The sequence below is a fragment of the Podarcis filfolensis genome, assembly GCF_964270895.1.
Source record: "Podarcis filfolensis genome assembly, chromosome: Z".
Lineage (NCBI taxonomy): Eukaryota > Metazoa > Chordata > Lepidosauria > Squamata > Lacertidae > Podarcis > Podarcis filfolensis.
In genome coordinates, this window is record NC_139617.1 from 10,288,608 (window position 1) to 10,311,385 (window position 22,778).

General features: G+C 48.0%; 1 protein-coding gene across 3 annotated transcripts in view; it reads left to right on the top strand.

The window, feature by feature from the left end:
* The first annotated feature begins 2,100 nt into the window (after positions 1-2,100).
* The window catches only part of LONRF3 (LON peptidase N-terminal domain and ring finger 3), a 48,939-nt gene continuing 28,261 nt past the window's right edge, over positions 2,101-22,778 (top strand). For all 3 annotated transcript variants that reach the window (XR_014543654.1, XM_083595726.1, XM_083595727.1), the window contains exons 1-4: positions 2,101-3,360; positions 9,730-9,848; positions 11,203-11,325; positions 20,256-20,411. Coding sequence is in view for 2 of the 3 variants with exons in the window: in XM_083595726.1 (XP_083451852.1) it covers positions 2,709-3,360; positions 9,730-9,848; positions 11,203-11,325; positions 20,256-20,411 (1,050 nt within the window). In the remaining variant the exon portion in view is untranslated. The remainder of the gene's footprint in view (positions 3,361-9,729; positions 9,849-11,202; positions 11,326-20,255; positions 20,412-22,778) is intronic.

Here is a 22,778-nt window from a genome sequence, read left to right on the forward strand (position 1 = left end):
AAACATAGCCGTCCTTTGAAACTTGCACTTATCTGAATTTTGCAACACAGTTCTCCAGCCAAGTAATGTTTACAAAGCAGGATAATGTGCATAAAATGCAAATAGGTGAAATAACATGCAAAAAATGCATATTATGCATTATATACACTCTATTGCAAAAATGATGCCATATTGCATACAACTGCATGTATAAAGAGAGAGCCATGCTGAAATGCTAGTGAATTTTCATGAGAACTTTGTTTTTAACCCCCGCCCCCCCAAATTGCAAACTAATGTGGAAAACTGAACTCAAGATTGGAAAAATGAACTGAGAGAAACCAAAACAAACAGGTTCACCCATTGCTAATCCCAGTCAACTTTGCTGACTGCTAAGAGCCATACTTATCTGATATACTAAATATTCAGCACTCATTTAATTTATGTAGCCCCTCTGCTTTCATCTCCAGCTACTATTTTTTTCATTGTGAGCAGTTAAGCAATTGCCTATTATATAATAGCTGCTGAGCAAAGCAGCTGTTCAATAGTGGAACAGATTCCCACAGGAGGTAGAGGACTCCCCTTTCTTGGAGGTTCTTAAGCAGATGTTGAGTGGCCATCTGTCATGTGTGATCTAGTTGAGATTGCTGCATTGCAGGGGATTGGACCAGGGGACCCTTGGGGTCCCCCCCCCAACTCTGCAATTCTCCCATCATTGCTTAAGTCTCCTCCTCCCCCTGGGGTCTTCCCCAGGCAATCTGAGACTCGGTTGCGGTGCCTGTCTTTGCTCCTTCCTCTTCATACCTTCAATGGTTTTTAGAGACCTGAAGGTAGGGGAGTTGTGGCAGGAGAGGCTCTTCACCATCCAGACTCCTCTCTGCCTCTTGGCCTCCTTCCTACTCTGCTTCAGCTTTTGCCTTCTGAGCTTCTCTCTGCCACAGACTTCTCCAGGCCACTAAGCCCTGTTACCTCTTCAGCTTCCAACACTTCCTCTTCCCAGGCTGCTCCCTCTTCTCCCTCTGACCACTCATTGTTGTCCCACCACCAGTCCCTGGGTTCTGAACCTTCTTCCCTTCCCCAGCTAGTTCCTTGCATCACTCATCTGCATCCAGCTAGTCCATGACACTACCTGGGAATGCTGAGGATTGAATTTGCAACCTCTGGCACTGAGCTGTCGCTCTTCCCCAAGTACCACCACATCCTGCCCTCCATTTTATCATCATCTGAGCCCTCCCTTTCGGCAAGCCTAGTTGAGCTGTGAGCCGTGCTGAGCCCACAAACACTTAACAAGTCTATTATAGGGAGATGTGTAAAAGTTGTTCATGCCCCCATTTTTATTCTGAGAGCTTATTTACAAACTGAGAAAGTCTGACCCCTTTTTCACTCATCTTTTCATAATTGCATTATCAGTTTTTCTTCCTGGCTCTTGCTTTGATGGCCACCTGTTTGCTATTTTCAATACCCTTCATCGTAAGAGTGATTCCCACTGTGAGAGGCAATTGGCCACTTGATCTCTGAATGAAGATATGCTTGCAGCAGTGACACATTTTTGCTGTTTGTTTTGAAATCTAAACCTTAGTCACTTTAAATGTGCCTCTCCCAGCTATTTGAGGCACAATTCACCAAACTGTAGCTCTGCAGACAAAATTATATTAAATGGGTCAACTGCGATGCAAAGTCAATGTGTATACTGTAAACACACAAAGCACACTTAAGGGTAAGTTGAGCAGTTCACTGTAATGTGATGCACTTGCAGTGGTGAAGCCTAGCTGCCTATCAACTGGCTAAGCTGGTGTGCTCGGGATGAAGCTACTGGAATGTTTGCAGACCTGCTTCTGTAAGGGAAGGGAATGTTGTCAGTTTCGGGAATGAAAGCATGCAGGTCCCCAAGGACAGAAGGACCACCTGAGAGTTTGATGCAGCAGCTTACTCCTAGGTAAACTAAACTGGATGCATAGGTTTGCAGTTCTGCTAATCCAAATAAGACGAGCCTGCTGGATCAGGCGAATGGCCCATCTAGTCCAGCATCCTGTTCTCATGGTGCCCAACCAGGTCCCTTTGGAAAGCCCCAAAGCAAGACCTGAATGTCCAGTCCGAGTTTCTGTGCGCATGAGTAGCTGCACAAACATTTGAACACACCGCAGAGACACCTCACCGTGTACAGTGCAACGTGTGGACACAGTGCATTTCTTTCGTATGGGGCTTCAGTGGATGGGATCTTGGGGAGCTCTTGTTAGAAACGAACGGCAGGCTGAATCCTGCCCCTGTTTACCCACCCGTATTGTGGGGTTGCTTCGGCGAGCTAACTGAAACGAGGAGGTGAACCCAAACTCCAAGCTCTTCCCTCGTCCTGCAACTCGCTCGCAGCAACAACACATTATAAAACTGCCTGGGTTTTGTAACCATCCCGCACGCCGCTGCCCAATGAGCGGCTGCAGCGGGAGGAGGGCGGGGTGGAGAGAAGGAAAGCGAGGCAGACAATCGCATTGGCCTTTTGATTTTTACATAAGTATTTTGCATAGATGAGGTACTTTCATGAGGGGCGTGTCTGGGGAGGGAAGCCGGCAGAATGGAGGGGCTGGCGCTTCCACAGAAACAGACGGGCAGCAGCAACAGCGCGGTGTAGACGCTGCCTCTGCCTCCTCCAGCTTGTCGTGCTCCGCGGCGCCACTTGAGCAGCGTGCCCGCCCTCCCGAGCAGAAGCCACCCACCGCCTCCGCTCAAGCCCAGTCATGGGCTCCCCGCAGCGGCAGGAGGAGCAAAAGCTACCAGCTCTAAGCTTGGCTGCCGAGGCTGTCCAGGCGCGCGGTTCAGAGCGCTCTTCTTCCTCGGCTTCCGTCGCCCTCTCTGCGTCCTCGCGGCCGGCAGAGACCACGATGCGCCCGCCCGAGTGGCAGGGGATGCTCCAGAGGGCAGAACGGTGGCTGGCGCAGACCGGGCAGCTCCCCGAAGTCCTTCGGCTCTGTCAGCTGGCGTCGGACAACACTCGGCTGCTGCGCGCGGAGCAAATGGGCGAGCTGGTGGATTGCATGGCGCGCAGCATCCGATTGAAAAGCAGCTCGGCGCGGGTACGTGAATGGGAGGTCTTCGGCTGCCACAAATGCCAAGGTTTCCTCTACGAGCCTGTCTCGTTGCTCTGCGGCCACACTTTTTGCAAAAAGTGCCTGGAGAAGGAAAGGGGCCAGGCGGCAGGATGCAGCATCTGTCCAGAGAGCAAGGGCGCTCTGCCCCGGCTCCGGATAAATGTGGTCCTCAGCAACCTGTTGGCCAAATGCTTTCCTGAAAGAGTGAAGGCGTCGCAGCTCCGGTGTGAAGGGAATCTCTTATATAAGGAGAAGAATTTTCAGGCTGCCCTTCAGAAGTACAACGAAGCAATCCGATTAGGTAAGTTACCTTGCGATGCGCTCCGTAGGTGAGGTGGGCAGTGGATTACTCAGCGCCACCTTTTCTTTACTTTTCTTTTCTCTCTCTTCCTCTGGCTTAACCAGGGACCTGTGGGGTTGTATTTCTGCTAGCCTGTTCACGCGTGAGCGTAGAACGCGTTATTCCCTTCCTTTCTTGCTGACTGGCAAATGAGCGTGTGAGTTTCCTCGCTTTGATGGGGTAAAGTGGTATTCTTGGCGGGGTAGGGGGGTGGGGTTGAAACTTTTCTCCGTGTTTTTATCTATCTGGTGACTCGTGCACATGTGCAAGCTACCACAGGAAGTTTCCGTTTCCTAGAAATAAATACGCACGTGTGAACCAGCTCCTTGTCACTCCTTTGACGTTTCCCGTTCTCCTTGCAACTTCTTAAACTTTTCTGAGGGACACAGAGGTGAGGTGGCCAGCTGCTGTTATTTGTTAAACTGGCCCTGCTCTCCGGCCCTGTCTTGTATCCTGACAGGCAGAAATTCAACTGGTACAGCTCTTGGCAATATGTAGAGCTGCTGCTGGGGTGTGGGTGGATGGGTGTAAAGGTATAGCAGCAGATCAGTAAAAAAGAAGAAGCCAGCAACCTTATACAGAAGATGTGCACCGATTGTTATGAATCTGAGTTTATTGTACTCCAATCGCAGCTTGTTTTGACAGATTTAGTATTGGTGTTGGGTCACTATTGTGAGTGCCTAAACAAGGGCTCTGTTTGCCGTGTATGTTATCCAGGGCAGATCAGTGTAACTGCTTGTGCATAGTGTGGTACCTGGTGAGAGTGCGCATTCATACAACCAATGTACCCCACATCTACACCTGCCATGTAAGAAAGCTCTTCTTGCCTGTTGGCAGGATGGAATAGAAGGTAAATACAAACATGATAAATTACAGCTTAGTAACACTGATTCAGACCTTCAAGGTAGTCTTATCACCACTGTGCTTCTGGCCGCCTCTCATCTTTGTATAAAGCCAAAGTGTATTAAAAGAACGACAGGTGTGTTTCCTCTGGGATGCTGACGGTATCAATTAATGTGATGGGTTTCAACCTGAATATCTTGGTCAGTTTATACTGCCGGCCACGAAATACAGTGGTACCTCGGGTTACATACGCTTCAGGTTACAGACTCTGCTAACCCAGAAATACTGCTTCAGGTCAAGAACTTTGCTTCAGGATGAGAACAGAAATCGCGCGATGGCAGCGTGGCGGCAGCAGGAGGCCCCATTAGCTAAAGTGGTACTTCAGGTTAAGAACAGTTTCAGGTTAAGAACCGACCTCCGGAACGGATTAAGTACTTAACCCGAGGTACCACTGTAGAAGGGGATCTAAGTACCTACCCCCCCTCCGAGGGGTGTAGCCTGCAAGGTCTTTAAAAGGTTCGGCGTGACTAAAATGTACATATGCTGATTTACAAATATCGATCTGTAAGCTGCACGTGCTTTGCAGTATGCTGAGCTGCCCTATAAACAAAGTTGTTGTTGTCGTTGTTGTTGTTGTCCTCGTCGTTGTTTTTTTTTTAAAAGCTTTTTTAAAAGCAGAGGAAATGACAGGAGATCACGTAAGTCCCTGGACCACGCGCACGATTAGCAACACCCCCTAACTAGCATCTAGCCCAGGAACGGAAAGAGCAATGAACCCTGGCTGTGTCTTGTCCATCAGGCAAACCCTCACCTTTGCATCCTCACCAAAGTCTTGTCGATTCCGTCCGAAGTGAAAGTAGGTCAGGAGAACAGTATGTTGCATAAGCTTAGTAGCCCGGTCTTAATTCCCTGCCCCCTTCCTATGGAATGGTTGTGTAACGAAGCACAGGTCGCGTTTTCCAAGGCATCCCACTGGCGGGCTGATCATATTTAGTTAAATTGCCAATGACTCACTGCTGTGGTCTCTTGCTCACTGGAATTAGATTTTATTTCTAGATGTGAACAGTGGCTTTTTGTCTGCAAAGGATTCCCCCCCCCCCGCGCCGTCGCCGCCGCCCCACGCATTTCTCTTTAAAGCAGCATGCAAGCTAGGATTAATAGACACTGTTGAATTGAGTGAAATGCCTTTTTAAAAAAGTATTGATTGTGCCAAATCAGTGATTTCAGAAATTGTGGAAGCTTTTCCATAAAGAATCTTGATTTACCTTTTCTGTAGCAAGAGGCTTGACACATGAATCCTGCTGGCTTTTTTAGAAATCTTTTTTCTTTTGGCAAACTATTGCATAACTTCCAGAGTGGTAGCTGTGTTAAGTATTTTGCAGCCAAAAAAAAAAAAAAGAAGAAGAGAGAGAGATCAGAGGTTCTTTGTGGCACCTTTTAAAGATGAAAGGAAAACTCTTGGGATGCCATGAAGTTTTTGTTGTGTTTAGAAAAAAAAATGTTGAGCCATAGAGCATCATCTGTAGTGAAAATCATAATATCATATAATCAAATCATCAAATCATGCAGCCATACCATGTAACCATAATATCAAGCAATCGTTCATACAGCCATAAATCATCATCATAATAATAATTTTATTATTTATACCCCGCCCGTCTGGCTGGGTTTCCTCAGCCACTCTGGGCAGCTTCCAACTGAATATTAAAAACAATACAGCATTAGACATCATCACAATATCATACAGCCATAATATCATACAGTCATAATTTGACCGTGCATTTGACATGAGTGTTTTAGCTCAGTACAGTGGTGCCTCTGGTTATGTACTTAATTTGTTTCAGAGATCCCTTCTTAACCTGAAACTGTTCTTAACCTGAAGCACCACTTTAGCTAATGGGGCCTCCTGCTTCCGCTGCGCCACTGCCGCATGATTTCTGTTTTCATCCTGAAGCAAAGTTCTTAACCTGAGGTACTATTTCTGGGTTAGCGGAGTCTGTAACCTGAAGCGTATGTAACCTGAAGCGTATGTAACCTGAAGCGTATGTAACCCGAGGTACCACTGTAATCTGACCTGGTATACAACAACTTCCTGTGTCCACTAACTGGTCTCCCTCATCCTTTCAAAACTGGTTTCTTTTTTATGGAAGATGTTAGAGCATCTGCTTTGTGTGCGGAAGGTCCTGGGTTCAATCCTTGGCATCTCTGAGTATGGCGGGGAGAGAACCCTGCCTGACACTCCGGTGAGACATTGTCAATCAGCTCAGTGATGGATTTACGTATAAGCTAAACAAGCTATAGTTTAGGACCCCACTCACTTGGGGGCCCCCCAAAAAATTTAAAGGAAAAAAACCTGGATGTACATTTCCAAAATATAAGATTAAAAAACAAATAAAATAAAACCTACATACAACAACAGTGTTTTGGGTTGTGTAGGCTCCTATGATGTACAGTGGTACCTCGGGTTACAGACGCTTCAGGTTACAGATGCTTCAGGTTACAGACTCCACTAACCCAGAAATAGTACCTCGGGTTAAGAACTTTGCTTCAGGATGAGAACAGAAATTGCGTGGCGGCAACTGGAGGCCCCATTAGCTAAAGTGGTGCTTCAGGTTAAGAACAGTTTCAGGTTAAGAACGGACCTCCAGAACTAATTAAGTTTTTAACCTGAGGCACCACTGTACATATTTTGTTATGTGCAAATGGCTTTAGATACATATTAGGTCCATAAATTACCATATTGCATATATTCAACACAAAAAACAGCGGCAATTTGTTGTTGACAAAGGACAACTGGACATATAAAGGGCCCCATTACCTTCAGTAGCTTAAAGGTAGAGAGACCCCTGACAGTTAAGTCCAGTCGCGGATGACTCTGGGGTTGCGGGGCTCATCTCGCTTTACGTGCCCAGATATCGCGCACCCCCCTGGTTGAAATTATCAATTTGTCCCTTAACACAGGGACATTCCCAGGGGAGCTGAAGGAAGCAGTGGTGTGTCGGCTCTTAAAGAAAACTTCACAAGATCCTTTAGATTTATCCAATTATCACCCAGTTTCAAATCTCCCATATCTGGGTAAGGTAATTGAGAGAGCAGTTGCTGAACAGCTTGGCAGGTTTCTGGAGGAAACATCGGCTTTAGATCAATTTCAGTCCGGATTCCGTCCTGTTGTCTTCTGTTAAGAGTTTGGGTGTAATCCTTGACGCCTCCCTTTCCATGGAGGCGCAGGTTACAACAGCCAAGGCGACATTTTTCCACCTTCGCCGCATCAAACAGTTGGTCCCTTACTTTTCCCGCCCCGACCTGGCCACTGTGATCCATGCGATGGTCACCTCCAGGCTTGACTACTGTAATTCGCTCTACGTGGGGCTGCCCTTGAAGCTGTCCCAGAAACTCCAGCAGGTGCAGAATGCTGCAGCGAGGCTCCTCACGGGGTCTCTGCCATGGGAGCATATTCACCCAGTGCTTTTCCAGCTGCATTGGCTCCTGGTAGAGTACAGGGTCAGATTTAAGGTGCTGGTTTTGACTTTTAAAGCCCTTCACGGCCTAGGACCCTCGTACCTACGGGACCGCCTCTCCTGGTATGCCCCACGGAGGACCTTAAGGTCCACATATAGCAACACCCTAGAGGTCCCGGGCCCTAAGGAAGTTAGATTAGCCTCAACCAGAGCCAGGGCCTTCTCAACACTGGCCCCGGCCTGGTGGAATGCTCTGTCTCTTGAAACTAGGGCCCTCGGGATCTGATCTCTTTCCGCAGGGCCTGTAAGACAGAGTTGTTCCACCTGGCCTTTGGCTCAGAATCAGTTTGATTCCCTCCCCCTCTTTCTTTTTCCTTTCTCCTATGAAGAGATTGCTCCCGAAATGTTTTAATGTTGTATCTTAATCTTTTAAATTGTATTTTAATCAACTTGTTTTTATTATTGGTTGTTAGCTGCCCTGAGCCCAGTCTTGGCTGGGGAGGGCGGGGTATAAATAAAAAAATTATTATTATTATTATTATTATTATTATTATTACTACTACTACTACTACTACTGGACGAGGGAGCTGATGTTTGTCCACAGACAGTTCTTCCATGTCATGTGGCCAGCATGACTAAGCCGCTTCTGACGAAACCAGAGCAGCGCACAGAAACGCCATTTACCTTCCCGCCACAGCGGTACCTATTTATCTACTTGCACTTTGATGTGCTTTCAAACTGCTAGGTTGGCAGGAGCAGGGACCAAGCAACAGGAGCTCACCCCGTCGCAGGGATTCGAACCGCTGCCCTTCTGATCAGCAAGCCCTAGGCTCTATGGTTTAGACCACAGCGCCACCCATGCTTAGGCCTCATAAAACCTAAATCTGGCCCTGATCAGCATAGTCAACGTTGAGCTAAAAGAACCAGTAGCCTAGATGTACCTATTAGGCAACTGCCTTCATTGCAGGGGGTTGGACTAGATGACCCTTGGTGTCCCTTCCAACTCTACAATTCTATGCAGTTTAAGTAGTTCTTTCCCTATAATTCCCAAAAGAAAAGCTTCTGGGTTTTCTTATTCATGTATGCTACTACAGTGACAAGAATGTTACTCGCCCTCAAATGGAAAGATGCAGAAGTCCCAGCAAAGGAAGAATGGATACAGAAACGTATGGAGTATGCAGAAATGGTGAAATTTACCGGAAGAATACGAAATCAAGATAACAAACTTTTTATAAAAGAATGCAAATGGTTCATTAAATATTTACAGATAAATTGCAAACAGATAAAGAACGTTGGCAGGATTATTGTAATGACCTGCAGTTTCATAAGAGTACATATTTAAAGTAGATGAATAAATGAGCAAATTAAGTTAATTTGGATATGTGGAAGATATTAAAAATAAATTTAAGGAACCGCAGAAAGGGGGAAGGAAGTCAAGTTTTGAAATGTTAAAATGATTGTAAAATTAGTGAGATGTATAAACCTGAAAAGCATAAATAATAATAATAATAAAACAACTCTATGATTCTACATTTTATGTGGATGCTGCTGTTTCAACTGCATTAGCAGCAGCACCTGCCTCTGAACATTGCAAACGGAGGGGAGCACTGGTTCCTGTCACCCTTATGTAAAGTTTATATTGCATAGAACACACTATGAAGAGCACTATTTTAAAAATCAGGAAATTCATGTTTTAAATGTCACTGTCTGCTAAGGTAGCCTTTTTTGATCCACCCTTTTGTAGAAATAACAGAACCTTCATTTCCTCCCCATTGATTTATAGAAACTGTGTGATCTTATAGCTTTGTCATCACCTGTGTTTATGAAACTCCTGAAGAGCTTGTGTAAGACAAACATGATGGCTCTTATAACACCAGTTCCTGAGAGCTCCAGTTAATTTAAAACTTAAATAATGGATGTTTCCAAGACGTACCGGAGACGAAGTGATTATGAAGGATACTGTATACATCAGAAGTGCCTATAGTTCTTGTTAATAGTTGTACTGAGTCAATGTTTCCATTCCTTCCAGAGCCCAGTGATCATTTGTCATATAGCAACCGGTCCCAGGTTAATTCACTTTTGAACTGTTGGGAAGAAGCTCTGAAAGATGCAGAAATGGCCTGTAATCTCCAGCCAACTTGGATAAAGGTGAGTGCTGGTTTCAGATTCACATCTTTTTTATTTAAATGAGCAAATCGTCACTGTCCGTGTCACAGTGGAAATAAATGTCTCTGATTTTTGGCCAATTGGCAATTCCTCAAACAGGCCAGCAGATTGTGCGCAGTTAAATTTGTGATGGGAAATATGCAGTGGTAACTTCTGAGATATAAAGGAGGCCTGAGCTTGCAAATAACTCCACGCAAGTTACTAGTCCACAAACGTTTTAGTAAAGGTAAAGGTAAAGGGACCCCTGACCATTAGGTCCAGTCGTGACCGACTCTGGGGTTGCAGCACTCATCTCGCTTTATTGGCCGAGGGAGCCGGCGTACAGCTTCTGGGTCATGTGGCCAGCATGACTAAGCCGCTTCTGGTGAACCAGAGCAGCGCACGGAAACACCGTTTACCTTCCCGCTGGAGCGGTACCTATTTATCTACTTGCACTTTGACGTGCTTTCGAACTGCTAGGTTGGCAGGAGCAGGGGCCGAGCAACGGGAGCTCACCCCATCACGGGGATTTGAACCACCGACCTTCTGATCGGCAAGTCCTAGGCTCTGTGGTTTAACCCACAGCGCCACCCGCGTCCCCCAACGTTTTGGTAGTTTCTGGCAAATTGGTGGCCTGAAAGAAAAAAAATCAAGTTATCAGCTACGTTTACAAAATATTCTTCCTTGCCTAGCCACTTGGAGGTAATTTTGCTCACTACAGATGACCTAGTATGGCAGCGGTGAGGAATCTGAGGCTCATGGGCAAATGCAGCTCATTAGATATCTTTGTCCGTCTGTCAGGATTCTCCATAGGCTACTCCTCCTCTTCCCAGCCCTCACCCTCCTTGAGTGGTTTTGCTTGGCTGAAATTTCTCCTTGATCTCTGATAATGCTTTGTGTATGCATGATTTTGCCTCTGGCCTTGCCCACCACTGTCATGTGGCCTCCAGAAGACTCCTCAGAAGGAATGCGGCCCTCAGTAAGAAAAAGTTTATCGGCTTTTGTGGTGTAACAGGGCTGGTGCACTTGCCGCCTTCAAGATGCTGGTGCACAAGCTATAGGTCTTCTCTGCTGTAACCCCAGAAGCACAGGAAGGGCTGTAGCTGGGTGGCAGAGAATTTGCTTCACATGCAGAAGGTTCCAAGTTCAATTCCCAGAGTCTCCAGGTACGGCCAAGAGAGACTCCCTCTCTGGAACACTGGAGAGCCCTTGCCAGTCCATGTAAACAATACTAAACTTGATGAACTAAACAATGGTCTGACTCTATACAAGGCAATTTCCTGTGTTTTTACTGCATATGTTTAAGTTGTTAGGTGAGCCTAGGAAAAGGCAGTGATTACTCCCTTCCTTCTTGCAGGGTCACTTACGGAAGGGGCAAGCCCTTGTTAAACTTGGGAAAACAGAAGAAGCTTTTCAGGCCTTTTTATTCTCCCTTGCCTTGGATTCTGGGAACAAAATGGCCAGATCAGAAGCTCAAAGGGTGAGTCCTATGTATCTTTTTATCTGATGTCCACATCTCTAACCGTAGCACCATCTCCTATTTTAAAAAAGAAGCCAACCTGTAGCTTACCAGTTTATCAGTTTATGGGATGTGGTTGTGCTTCATTATGCTCTCCACTATTGTATTGTCTGGGTGAACCTTATGTAAGTTATTTTGGAGCAGGGAACTGTCACCATCTTGTTGCCATATGAAGCTGCCAAGCACATCGGTGGTGCTGTGATGGAGAGGTCACACCGAGTCCTTCGCAGTGCACATGACAGACAGGCAAAACAGCAAATCAGATGTTTGTTCAGCTATCGGTCTTGCCCCTTTTGCACCATGCTCACTTTTTTAAATGTAGGGTGTTCACTTCAACTTTGATCCCCACCACTTCATCAATAATATTTTTAAAAACTGCTTCAGGGATTGGTGGTGAAGTTGGCATGGATCTTGTGACTTTCTCCCTTTGCAAGTTCCCTGTTATGTACTGAGTTGAATAGGATCCAAACTGCAGCAGTCTGATTGGTCCTAGAACAATAGGATCCAAAAGGCAGCAGTCTGATTGGTCCTAGAACAATAGGATTCAGAATGCAGCAGTCTGATTGGTCCTAGAACAATGCAGCAGTATGATTGGTTGGCAGGAACCACCCAATCATGCTCCAGATAGAAGTGAATCCACAACTTGATTGGCTTACAGTAGAATTCCGGAATTAGCCAATCATGTGCAGCCCATTGTGTAAATAATGTATATAAAGCAGATACTTTGAGGGGACCTTCATTCATTCATTCCTCCTCACCACTATGAGCTGAATAAAGAGCATGAAATCACTTTGCGACTCTGAGTATATTTCACTGGCGACGAAGGTGGGATCCCGCTGAGCTGACTGCCACACACAGCACCGCAGCACTGCCACCTGCCGCACCACTGCCTTGCACCGTGTATCCAGGTTTCAGCTCTGGGACACAAGGAACTCAGAATGGCAACTGACAGCAGCTTCTCGCCGTTCAACCCAGCATCTGGAGACTGGGAAGCGGACGCCTCCCGTTTCACCTTCCTCCTAGAAGCCAAGGGGGTCACCGATGAAGAAGACGCCAAGAAGAGGGCAATATTCTTCAGCATCTGCGGAGAGGAGACGTTTGAAATCACTCGGGCTCTCCTTGCACCTGAAGACGTCGCTACTGTTCCATACAAAACAATAATGGAACAGCTGAAGGGGCACTTTTCACCACAGCCCTCAGTGGTGGCTCGTCGAAATGCCTTCTACGCAAAGCGGCAAGCCCCTGGGGAAACCATAACTGGGTTTGTGACCTCTCTCCGCCAAGCCGCCCGGTTCTGCAACTTCTCAGAGCTAGAGAACATGCTTCGTGACCACCTCATCAGTGGCCTGAAGGATGATAAGCTGCATCGACGCCTCTACGCTAAGAAGGACCTAACATTCCAGGTCGCTCTGGAGGAGGCCCTGGCAACGGAAGCTGCCAAGAGGTCGACGCAAGAGGCACGGCCGAGCCTGCCATCCCAACCGAGGGTCCACCACAAAGACCTCACCGACGACTCAGGATCTGACAAGGAGGAGGTGCACCGAGTACAGCAGCGCACTCAAGCAGCCCACATACCACAGCTGCCTCGACGAGAAGGAGGGAACTGCGCAAGCTGCGGGGAAAGTCACGAGAGGAGGACCTACCGTTTCCGCAACGCAGAGTGCAGGCAGTGCAGAAAATTGGGACACATCGCCCGGGTGTGTCGAGCTCGGCCCACCCGACGCCAGGCATCAGATGACCAATCCAAGAGCCCCAGGTCCCGGGGCCCAACACACCAAGGCAACTCGACAGAGCTCACGGACTTCCAGGTATACCAGTTGCCCCACCCCAACGTAGAGAAAATTTATGTAGAGGTACAGATAGAGGGGGCCCCATGCCACATGGAGCTTGACACTGCTTCAACTCTATCTATAATCTCGGCAAGGACCTTAAGGAAACTGTGTCCTACTGAGGGTTCCAAACTCAGGCCGGCCCCATTCACCCTCCGGGACTTCCAGAAACGTAAGGTCCCCACAATGGGGGTGGGGATCTTCAGGGTGCAATACCGAGGGCGGACGCGGCAACTGGACTTACTTGTGGTCAAGGGCCCCTACATTAGCTTACTGGGATTGGCATGGTTTGGACCACTGGGGCTAGCCGTCACCGGGGTGAACCACACGAGCTTACAAGTGGACGTGGATGCCATATGCAAGGAATTTCCGGGGGTTTTCGATGGGAAATTGGGACAGTATACGGCCCCCCCCATTGCTCTACAGCTTGACCCCGCAGTACGACCAGTCAGGCTCAAGGCCCGCCGGGTCCCGTTCGCCCTGAAACCCCGTATAGACGAGGAATTGGACCGACTGGTGGAGCAAGGAGTGCTGGAGCCGGTGCCTAATGCCCCCTGGGAAACCCCAATCGTCACACCCATCAAGCCTAATGGTTCGGTCCGCATCTGCGCAGACTACAAATGTACCATAAACAAGGCCCTCACGGCCCATGCATACCCAGTGCCAGTGGTCAGCCATGTCCTTGCCACCCTGGCTGGGTCGAAAATTTTTGGCAAGCTGGACTTGGCCCAAGTATATCAACAGCTGCCAGTAGATGAGGCCACAGCAGAGGCACAGACGATTGTGACGCACAGAGGAGCGTTCAGGGTAAAGCGGCTGCAATTCGGTGTCAGCGTGGCACCAGGCATATTCCAGAATCTAATGGACTCTCCTTAAAGGGATTCCTGGCGTCACCCCCTTCTTCGATGATGTGTTGATTGCCGGGCCCACACCAGAGGAGTTTGAGGACCGCCTCCGCACCGTTCTGCACTGTTTCCAGACGGCGGGTCTCAAGGTGAAGCGGGAAAAATGTCTACTAGGAGTGCCTCAGGTGGACTTTCTGGGATTTATGGTGGACGCAGAAGGGGTCCACCCGACTGGGGACAAGGTACAGGCCATTCGTGATGCCCCAGTGCCCAAGAACAAGACTGAACTTCTTGGGACTATTGAACTTTTACCATTCCTTTCTTCCCCACAAGGCGGCGGTAGCGGAGCCCCTACACAGACTCCTGGACAAGCGGGCCCCTTGGGTGTGGGGCCAGCGCCAGGAGGCCGCATTCCAGGCAGTCAAGGACTTGCTTGTCTCAAACTCGGTCTTGGCACACTTCGACAAGAGGCTGCCGGTGGTGCTAGCATGCGACGCCTCACCCTATGGCATTGGCGCTGTCCTGGGACACCAACTCCCGGATGGAAGAGAGGTACCGGTGGCATACTTTTCCCAGACACTCAACGCAACCGAGCGGAACTACTCGCAAATCGACAAGGAGGGTCTGGCAATCGTGAAGGGAGTAAAAAAATTCCATGATTTCTTGTACGGGCGGCCCTTCACCGTGGTGACTGACCACAAGCCGTTGCTTGGCTTGTTTGCCCCCGAAAAGCAGACCCCCCAAGTGCTGTCTCCTCGCGTCCTCAGGTGTCAATTTTCCTTGCCAGCTACCAGTATGCACTGATTCACCGCCCTGGGAAGGCGATGGGCCATGCGGACGCCCTCAGCAGGCTACCACTACCGGAAACAGGCCCCGACCCAGCACCTGCACAAGAGGTTATGAGCCTGGAACTGCTTCCCGACCGCCCCATTCAGGCACAAGAAGTTGCACACCATTCCAAGAAAGATAGGGTCATCTCCCGGGTCCTGGACTGGGTGTGGAGGGGATGGCCCAGCAGCAGCCCTGGGCCAGAATTCGCCGGCTACACAACCCGCAAACATGAACTGTCGGCCCACAAGGGGTGCCTGTTATGGGGAAGCAGGGTCGTTGTTCCCCAGCCCCTCCGCAAAAGGGTCCTCACAGCCCTACACGAGACACACCCAGGGGTAGTAAGAATGAAGGCCCTTGCCAGGAGTTATGTGTGGTGGCTGGGGATCGACGGAGAGATAGATGCCTGGGTCAAACACTGCCAGGCCAGCCAAGAATCCCGCCCAGATCCCCGAAGGGCCCCAGTCCAGTCCTGGGAGTCCGCCCGAGCACCATGGTCACGCCTGCATGTGGACTTCGCTGGCCCCTTTCAGGGGAAAACATTCTTCATAGTGGTGGACTCCTACACCAAATGGCTGGAAGTCGCACTGGTACTGTCCACTTCTACGTCCGCAGCCATCCGGGTACTACGCAGGCTGTTTGCAACCCACGGGCTCCCTGACACTCTTGTCTCAGACAATGGGACTGCATTTACATCAGGAGAATTCCAAACCTTCACAGCGCAGAACGCCATCCGCCACATCTGTTCGGCGCCATTCCACCCTGCCACCAATGGCCAAGCAGAATGCATGGTGCAGACCACCAAGGACACCCTTCGCCGCATGATGCAAGGGGATTGGGAGTACCGCCTTGCCACATTTCTCCTGGCACAACACAGCACCCCCAGCTCAACGACTGGCCGGAGCCCCGCTGAACTACTAATGGGTCGGTGCCTTGCAATCAGATTGGACCGCCTTCACCCCGATAGAGCTCAGGATGAGGTAGTGGTGGGGGGGAAGGCAGGAACCCCCGGACCTTCGAGGCCCAGGACCCAGTGTATGCAAAGAATTTTGGGGCAGGCGCAGCATGGATACTCGCCACAGTCACCAGGGTCACTGGCCCCGTGTCGTACGAGGTGCTAACAGATGGGGGGCAATGCTGGCGCCGCCACTGCGACCAGATACGGCGACGATTCCCGGGAGAAAACCAGGAGGAGGAAAGGTCAGAGGAGTCCCAAGGGAACAGAGGGGCAGTGAGGCCCATAGAGCAGGAGGGGCCAGCAGGAGAGGCAGAATCAGTAAATACAGAGAGGACCCGCGAGGCCAAAAGGACACCGGAACCAGAACCACGACTGAACGAGCCGGTTGCGCCAGACCAAACAGGCCCATCACAGCCAGCATCCTTGGAACACGAGCCAGAACCTGAACCCCGGACCAGGGAACACCACAGGCCGCAACGCACACGTAGGCCGCCGGCGTACCTCGAGGACTATGAATGCAACCTCCCGGGCAGGACTGGAACTTAGAGGGGAGGGGTGTTATGTACTGAGTTGAATAGGATCCAAACTGCAGCAGTCTGATTGGTCCTAGAACAATAGGATCCAAAAGGCAGCAGTCTGATTGGTCCTAGTACAATAGGATTCAGAATGCAGCAGTCTGATTGGTCCTAGAACAATGCAGCAGTATGATTGGTTGGCAGGAACCACCCAATCATGCTCCAGATAAAAGTGAATCCACAACCTGATTGGCTTACAGTAGAATTCCGGAATTAGCCAATCATGTGCAGCCCATTGTGTAAATAATGTATATAAAGCAGATACTTTGAGGGGACCTTCATTCATTCATTCCTCCTCACCACTATGAGCTGAGTAAAGAGCATGAAATCACTTTGCGACTCTGAGTATATTTCATTCCCCTTACTTGTAACTGTATCCTGGTTGCCCTACATGACTCCACCTTTCCCCCATCAGCTCCTTCTTCAAAACCCACCTTTCCCTTAGAAGTACTTAGCATAACCCCATAGTTCTCATGCCTCACGTCTATTGCCCATGGGTTTCTAAAGTAATTGCATATTGTTCCCGTGTCTGCCCTCTGCATCCATCTCCCTAATGGCATTGTATAAATAAAAAACAGCCATAATCATGATTTTTAGTCCACTTTTTGTCAGCTGTCATATTAAACCTCTAAGCCAAGTCATGTCATCATGTTGTAAGATTTAAAAAGGGGTAGAGATAGCTTAATTATGGTGATGTTGGTGCCATCAAATGCACACAGTTTTCCTCCCTGGGATGAACTTTGAAAAACCAGTTGCACAAGGTTTTTGGCATGATTCAGGCTGAACTGGGGAAAGCTGGCTGTGGGGAGGAAGGCTGCCAGTTGGCTAGTGACTCTGATGTCACCAACCCGCCACTTCTTCTTTTCTTCTTGGCAGCCCCTGGAGCAATTTTGCAACTGGTTTTAAAACTAACTTCCTTTTCTTGGTAAGGTGAAATACATACATACATATATATTGTATGTATGTATATATATATACCGTAAATATATGCCAACTTTTGTATCTTGGCATGTCCCTTTCCCCCTGCCTCCCTGACAAACCATTGCCTTATGTGCTGTCATTGTGCCATGTGCTGTTTTTGTACTGGTGTGTTTCATTTCAGTGCTGTTCCTCAGCACAACGCTGCAATGAACTGATAACGTTCATTTTCCAAAGTTGCATTGGTGACAGTGCATTGTGTGAAGGAGGCCGTTCACTGCTGCATTTAATGATAAAAGTAGCCTTTGGGTGAATTGGATGACTGTCCTCAGAGCACAGCACAGTGAACTTGTCTGATTCTTCACTAAGGCTGTTTGGGCAGTTCTTCTTTCAGAAGCGCTCAGACTGAACCCATGAAGCTGAGCTAATCTTAGCTGGTTGCTTAGTTTATAATTGCCATCATCCTAAGAAGTGGGTTGTGTTCAGTGAGCATGATAAAGTTCGGGGAAGCAACCTGACCTCCCTTCTACCTTGGAATTCCAGTGTGGAGACTGGGAAAAGTCTCTGTTCCAGATTCAATTCCTGTTTATCACAGTATATACCTTTGCTTGCAAGGGCTCTTCAAGTCACCTCCTTCTCCAGTGTAAATAACTAGAGGCTCTGGCAGGATTTGAGTATCTTGAGCAATTGGCATTCAGAAAAATGAGCTGCAGGTAGGGGAGGTAGGGGTGGGGAGCCTATGATATGGGCAGACTCCCATCAACCATGGCCATTGGCCGTGCTGGCTGGGGAGAGGCATCTGGAGGGGCACAGGTTCCCCAGCCCTGAAATAAAGTGTGGGGAGGAGGTTAAAGAGCCCTTTGGCTTGGGTCTTAGGTAATATGGAAGCAAATAAGTTTCTGGCCCTCTAGCCCTTGCTCAATTCAGAATATTGCCTCCGGGTTTCACAAATGCTGTTTGTTCAGGAATATAGGGGAAAGGAGTTGGGAGACATCTCAGCCAAGAGAAACCCGTACTGTCCTGTGACTTGGTCACATCACACAGTGTGCATGAGGCTTCCACTGTGCAATTCAAGCTAGGAGGGTTGCAGCAAACTCCACTGGGCCCATGCAACGCAATATTGATGCCAATGGTTAGCGTTAGCTTCTTAGTCTCATGAGATGAGAATGCAAAACTGCAGGTAGGGGATAAATGGCCCTCCAGATGTTGCTGGGCTCTAGCTTGGCTAGTGGTCAAGGTTGATGGGAGTTGTAGTCCTTACAACCTCTGGAGGACACTGGGCTCCCTATCCCTGATGTAGAGGGCAGAAAAAAGGGATTGCCTCTAAGAAACAAAAACATAGGAAGCAACCTCATACCAGATCAGAGTATTTGTCTGTCTAGCCCAGTGTTTCCCAAACTTGGGTCTTCAGCTGTTGTTTTTGGACTACAATTCCCATCATCCCTGATCACTGGCTTTGTTAGCAAGGGATGATGGGGGTTGTAGTCCAAAATCAGCTGGAGACCCAAGTTTGGGAAACCCTGATCTAGCCCAACGTTGTCTATGCAGACCGGCAGCTGCTCTTTGGGCAAAGGAATCTTTCTGTTGCTACCTGATCCTTTTGACTGGAGAGGGAAGGGGCTAATGATTATTATCCAAAGGAGCCCGGGGCAGCAAATGTACATGCAATAAAATATATTTAAAAGAATTCCATTACAGGTGTAGACTTTGAAAGCTCCCTACTTAAAAGTCTTACTGAAAGAGGGGATGGCTTCTGGTAGCTGCCAAAAAGGCAACAGAAGCAAGCCTTGGATTATTTTAGGAGCCCAGAAAATAAAGCAGCAGAATTTTCCAGCCTCTGATTTTATTTTTATGCTGAGATAGCTTGCAGTTAATAGTTTTCAGATGAATCAGCATTCTTTTGATGCTGGCACTTAACCAGTGGTTTTCACATCTTTGTGAATCTGTTGGCTCCCTCTCTCTCTGAATGTATGATGATCCCATTTTGGAATGTAAAAGCACACAGCAAATCTTGCTTTGGTGCAGAGGATTAAACTTGATAATTACCTCTGTTGGATTTCATTCAGAGATGGGATGCACAGGCTTGGCCCATCCTGTTGAACCTTGGGTTTAGATTCCTGCCCACTTCGTGTAGCTTTGAACTATGTTCTAATGCTTATCCCAAGAGACAGGGAATGTGTTCTAGCTTAACCCACCCCACAATGTGGTTGTGTAGATAAAAGTAGGATAACCCCAGGTATGCTCGCCTCTTCCCTTTGAAAGACAGGTAGGATGCAGGTGTTTAAATTTTTAATGGTGTGGGTAGAACACAAGTCAAATCTGCCCTGCCCTGTGGTCAAACCCAGATGACTGAAAATTGTTTTGTTTTGTTTTGCTAGGAGTCTGTATATTAAACAGGAAATGTATGACTATCAACCTGTTGGCATTGACAAGATGAGTTTGCATTGCAGCAGCCTTTTGTGTGTGTGCTTTTCATAGCTTAACTGTTCCGCAGGGAAGCTTAAAGAGCACTTCTCTCCTGAATACCCCAAGCCTCAACATCTGTTGCTAGCTTACACTAAATAAGATCCTTGTCCCAGATAGCCTTGTATTGATGGCCATGACTGACAATGGCTCTCTGGAGCCCCGGTAGAGCTTTTCCATCACCTGCTGCCACATCCGCTTCATACATTTAAAGCATATTTCATGCTCAAGAATTATAGGAACTACAGTTTGTTAAGGGTGCTGGGAATCGTAGCTCTGTGAGGGGGAAACTACAGTTCCCTGGATTCCTTAGGGCAAGCCATGTGCTTTAAATGTGTGTTAAATCAAATGTGCATTAAATTTATAGTGTGGATGTGGCCTAGTCCTCAGAAGTGGAAATGCCAGGAATTGAACGCAAGACTTTATGTGTTCAAATTAAGTAATGAAGTGTGTGTGTGTTTGTTTTATATCATAGCTTCTACTTAATTTAATTTCGCGTGTCCCGAGGGATGCTCAGGAACGCATGCCTGATATCCTGCAGCTGGTATCCCGTCACCCTAAATTAAAAGGGAACCTTTTAAGTTCAGCACCATCTGAAGGCACCATCCATAGCCTACAAAGTTTGATCAAGGTAACACTTGTCTGTGATACTGTCCTTGTATGTTAATATTTGGTTGTGGAGGGGAGGTGGTTGTGCATTTTGCTGCTGGGTGAGTGTGTAGGGTCATTGGCCTGGTGCATGAGTGCACGCTGCTGACCACCCTGAGATTTTATTAGCAAGGCACATGGGGGTTCTAGTTTTATTAACAAGACGCTCATGGGGTTCTCTGAGAATTGCAGCCAGTCATTAGGGAAAGCCTTGGCAGAAAGGTTGGGGTTGAAGACTCATTAAACTGGGTCTCATTTCTTACAACTTAAGAAGAGTCTGGCTGATAGATCAGACCCAAATGGTCCTAGGCCTCCCGTCTCCTTCCCAAAGCCTGGTTTGTGCTTTCCCAGCTTTGTAAGGAGGGGGAGGGCTCTAGGACCCTGTCAAAATCCTTGTGCCACCTTCCTAAGGGGGGGGGCTCATTATCTGCCTTTGGGAAGGCAGTAAGATGAATGAGGGGTGTCATAGTACCCAAGTCCCCCCACAGCCAGGTGCTTCTGGGAAATGTCAAAGCTGGACATGTGGGCAATGTTTTTTATTTTTTTAATAAGTTCTCCTTTCAAGACCTTGACCAGAAAGTGTTATCTATGAGTTCAGAATAGGCTTTGTATGGATTTACTGGGCTGCAAAGAAATGATCTTGTGTTTTGGGGCTGGTGAGATAGAACAGCCATTGTATTTGCCTTCTCTGTCTGGCCCTTGGTACTCTGCCCAGGCCACACCACTCACCAGCCCTGCTTCAAACCTTCCTTGAGTGTTTTTGCCTGGCTGGAACATGTTGTTGAACTCTGATCATGCTTCTTGCTTGTCTGGATATAGGACTGAGAGAGGGGTGAGTGGGTGGGTGGGTATAGAAGCTAGCCTATTGCATAAAGGTAAACTTTACATCCATTGCTCCACACACTTCTAGCTGTGGCCCTGGCAGGGAATGCAACCCTTAAACTGTTTTACTGCTTAGTGTTGCACCCAGTGTATTATCTGTACTTTCAGCACCGGGTTTAGTGTTGTGCAGTCAGTCCCCGTCCCCCACACAAAAAAAGTGCACCAAGGGGGTGCAAATTTAAGAAGATCCATAATTGAGAAGATCCATTTGGGGATGCAAAATTTTGGCCATGCACAGGGCGTCATATTACAAAAGATTATCCAAGTCTGCCCCTGTTACTTTTGCAGAAGGATTGTTTTTCTATTGAAGACATTTGCTGCTCATCCTGCTTCAGTTGTCTCACGACAAATTGTGAGCAAGATGCTGTACAGGCAAGATGTTGCAGAAGTTCTATTTAGAATTAGGGATGACTCTGCAACCTTAAGCCTGATTTTGGGGGATGTGTAGCTTTTTCTGCAGGGTGATTTGATTGCTTTGAAGCACCAAATTGCATTTTAGGGCTTGAGTTGAGAGGCAGTTTAATTTATGGACTCTCCCTTCCAGCATTAAGTATTGTTCCTTGGAAACAAAAGGACCCCTACCTCTTCCCCATTCTCTGGTAGTCACCTCTGATCAGGGCTGGCCCACTCATGAGGCAAGGTGAGGTGACTGCCTCAGGCAGCAGATCCCAATGTCAATCTTTCTCCCTCACCTTGTTCCTGATGTAGGTCTTTGCTGACGCCTTCTTCCCTGGAGGGCAGGGGCTGCCATTTTGGGGTCTGCCTCAGTTGCCAAAATGTATTGGACCAGTTTTGTCTCTGGTGGCTATCTCTGAAACGGGTCAAGGTAGCTTTGGGGAAGAGTTGCTCTTTCATCATGGTGCAGGGAAGAGGTTCCTAAAACACAGAATCATTGCCAAAGCATCCTACATAGCAAACTCATTCTCCAAATGCAGATCCTTGCACAGTCCAAATGGCTGCGTCTAGTATCCATTCCAAAGAGGGCGGTGTGGACAAGCTTGGGGGAATTGCAATGTTTGCTGAAGTACAAAAAAAAAAACACCTAAAGGTGGAGAAGAAACTCCCAAAAAGCATCTTAGTGAAGGCTGAGCATGCTAAATGGACCCGGAAAAGTGTTCAGGTGGGTGGGTTAGATGGAAAACTGCAGAGAGGGGAATAGATTGGAACGGATTGTCTTGGGAAAAGCTGTGACTGGCTGGCAGGAACCCTGAGCAGGAACATTCTGCACGGCACCATTTTGTTGTGAGTCCCATCTAGAATCACAGAATCGTAGACTTGGAAGGGACCATGAGGGTAGTCTTGTCCAACCCTGTGCAATGCAATGATCTTTCACTCAACATGGGGCTTGAATCCACAGCCCTTAGATTAAGAGTCTCATGCTCTGCCAACTGAGCTATCCCACCAATGCTAGCCCTACTCCCAGCAGACGCATTAAAGTTAATGGGCCTGACTAACATAGGGGCCATTA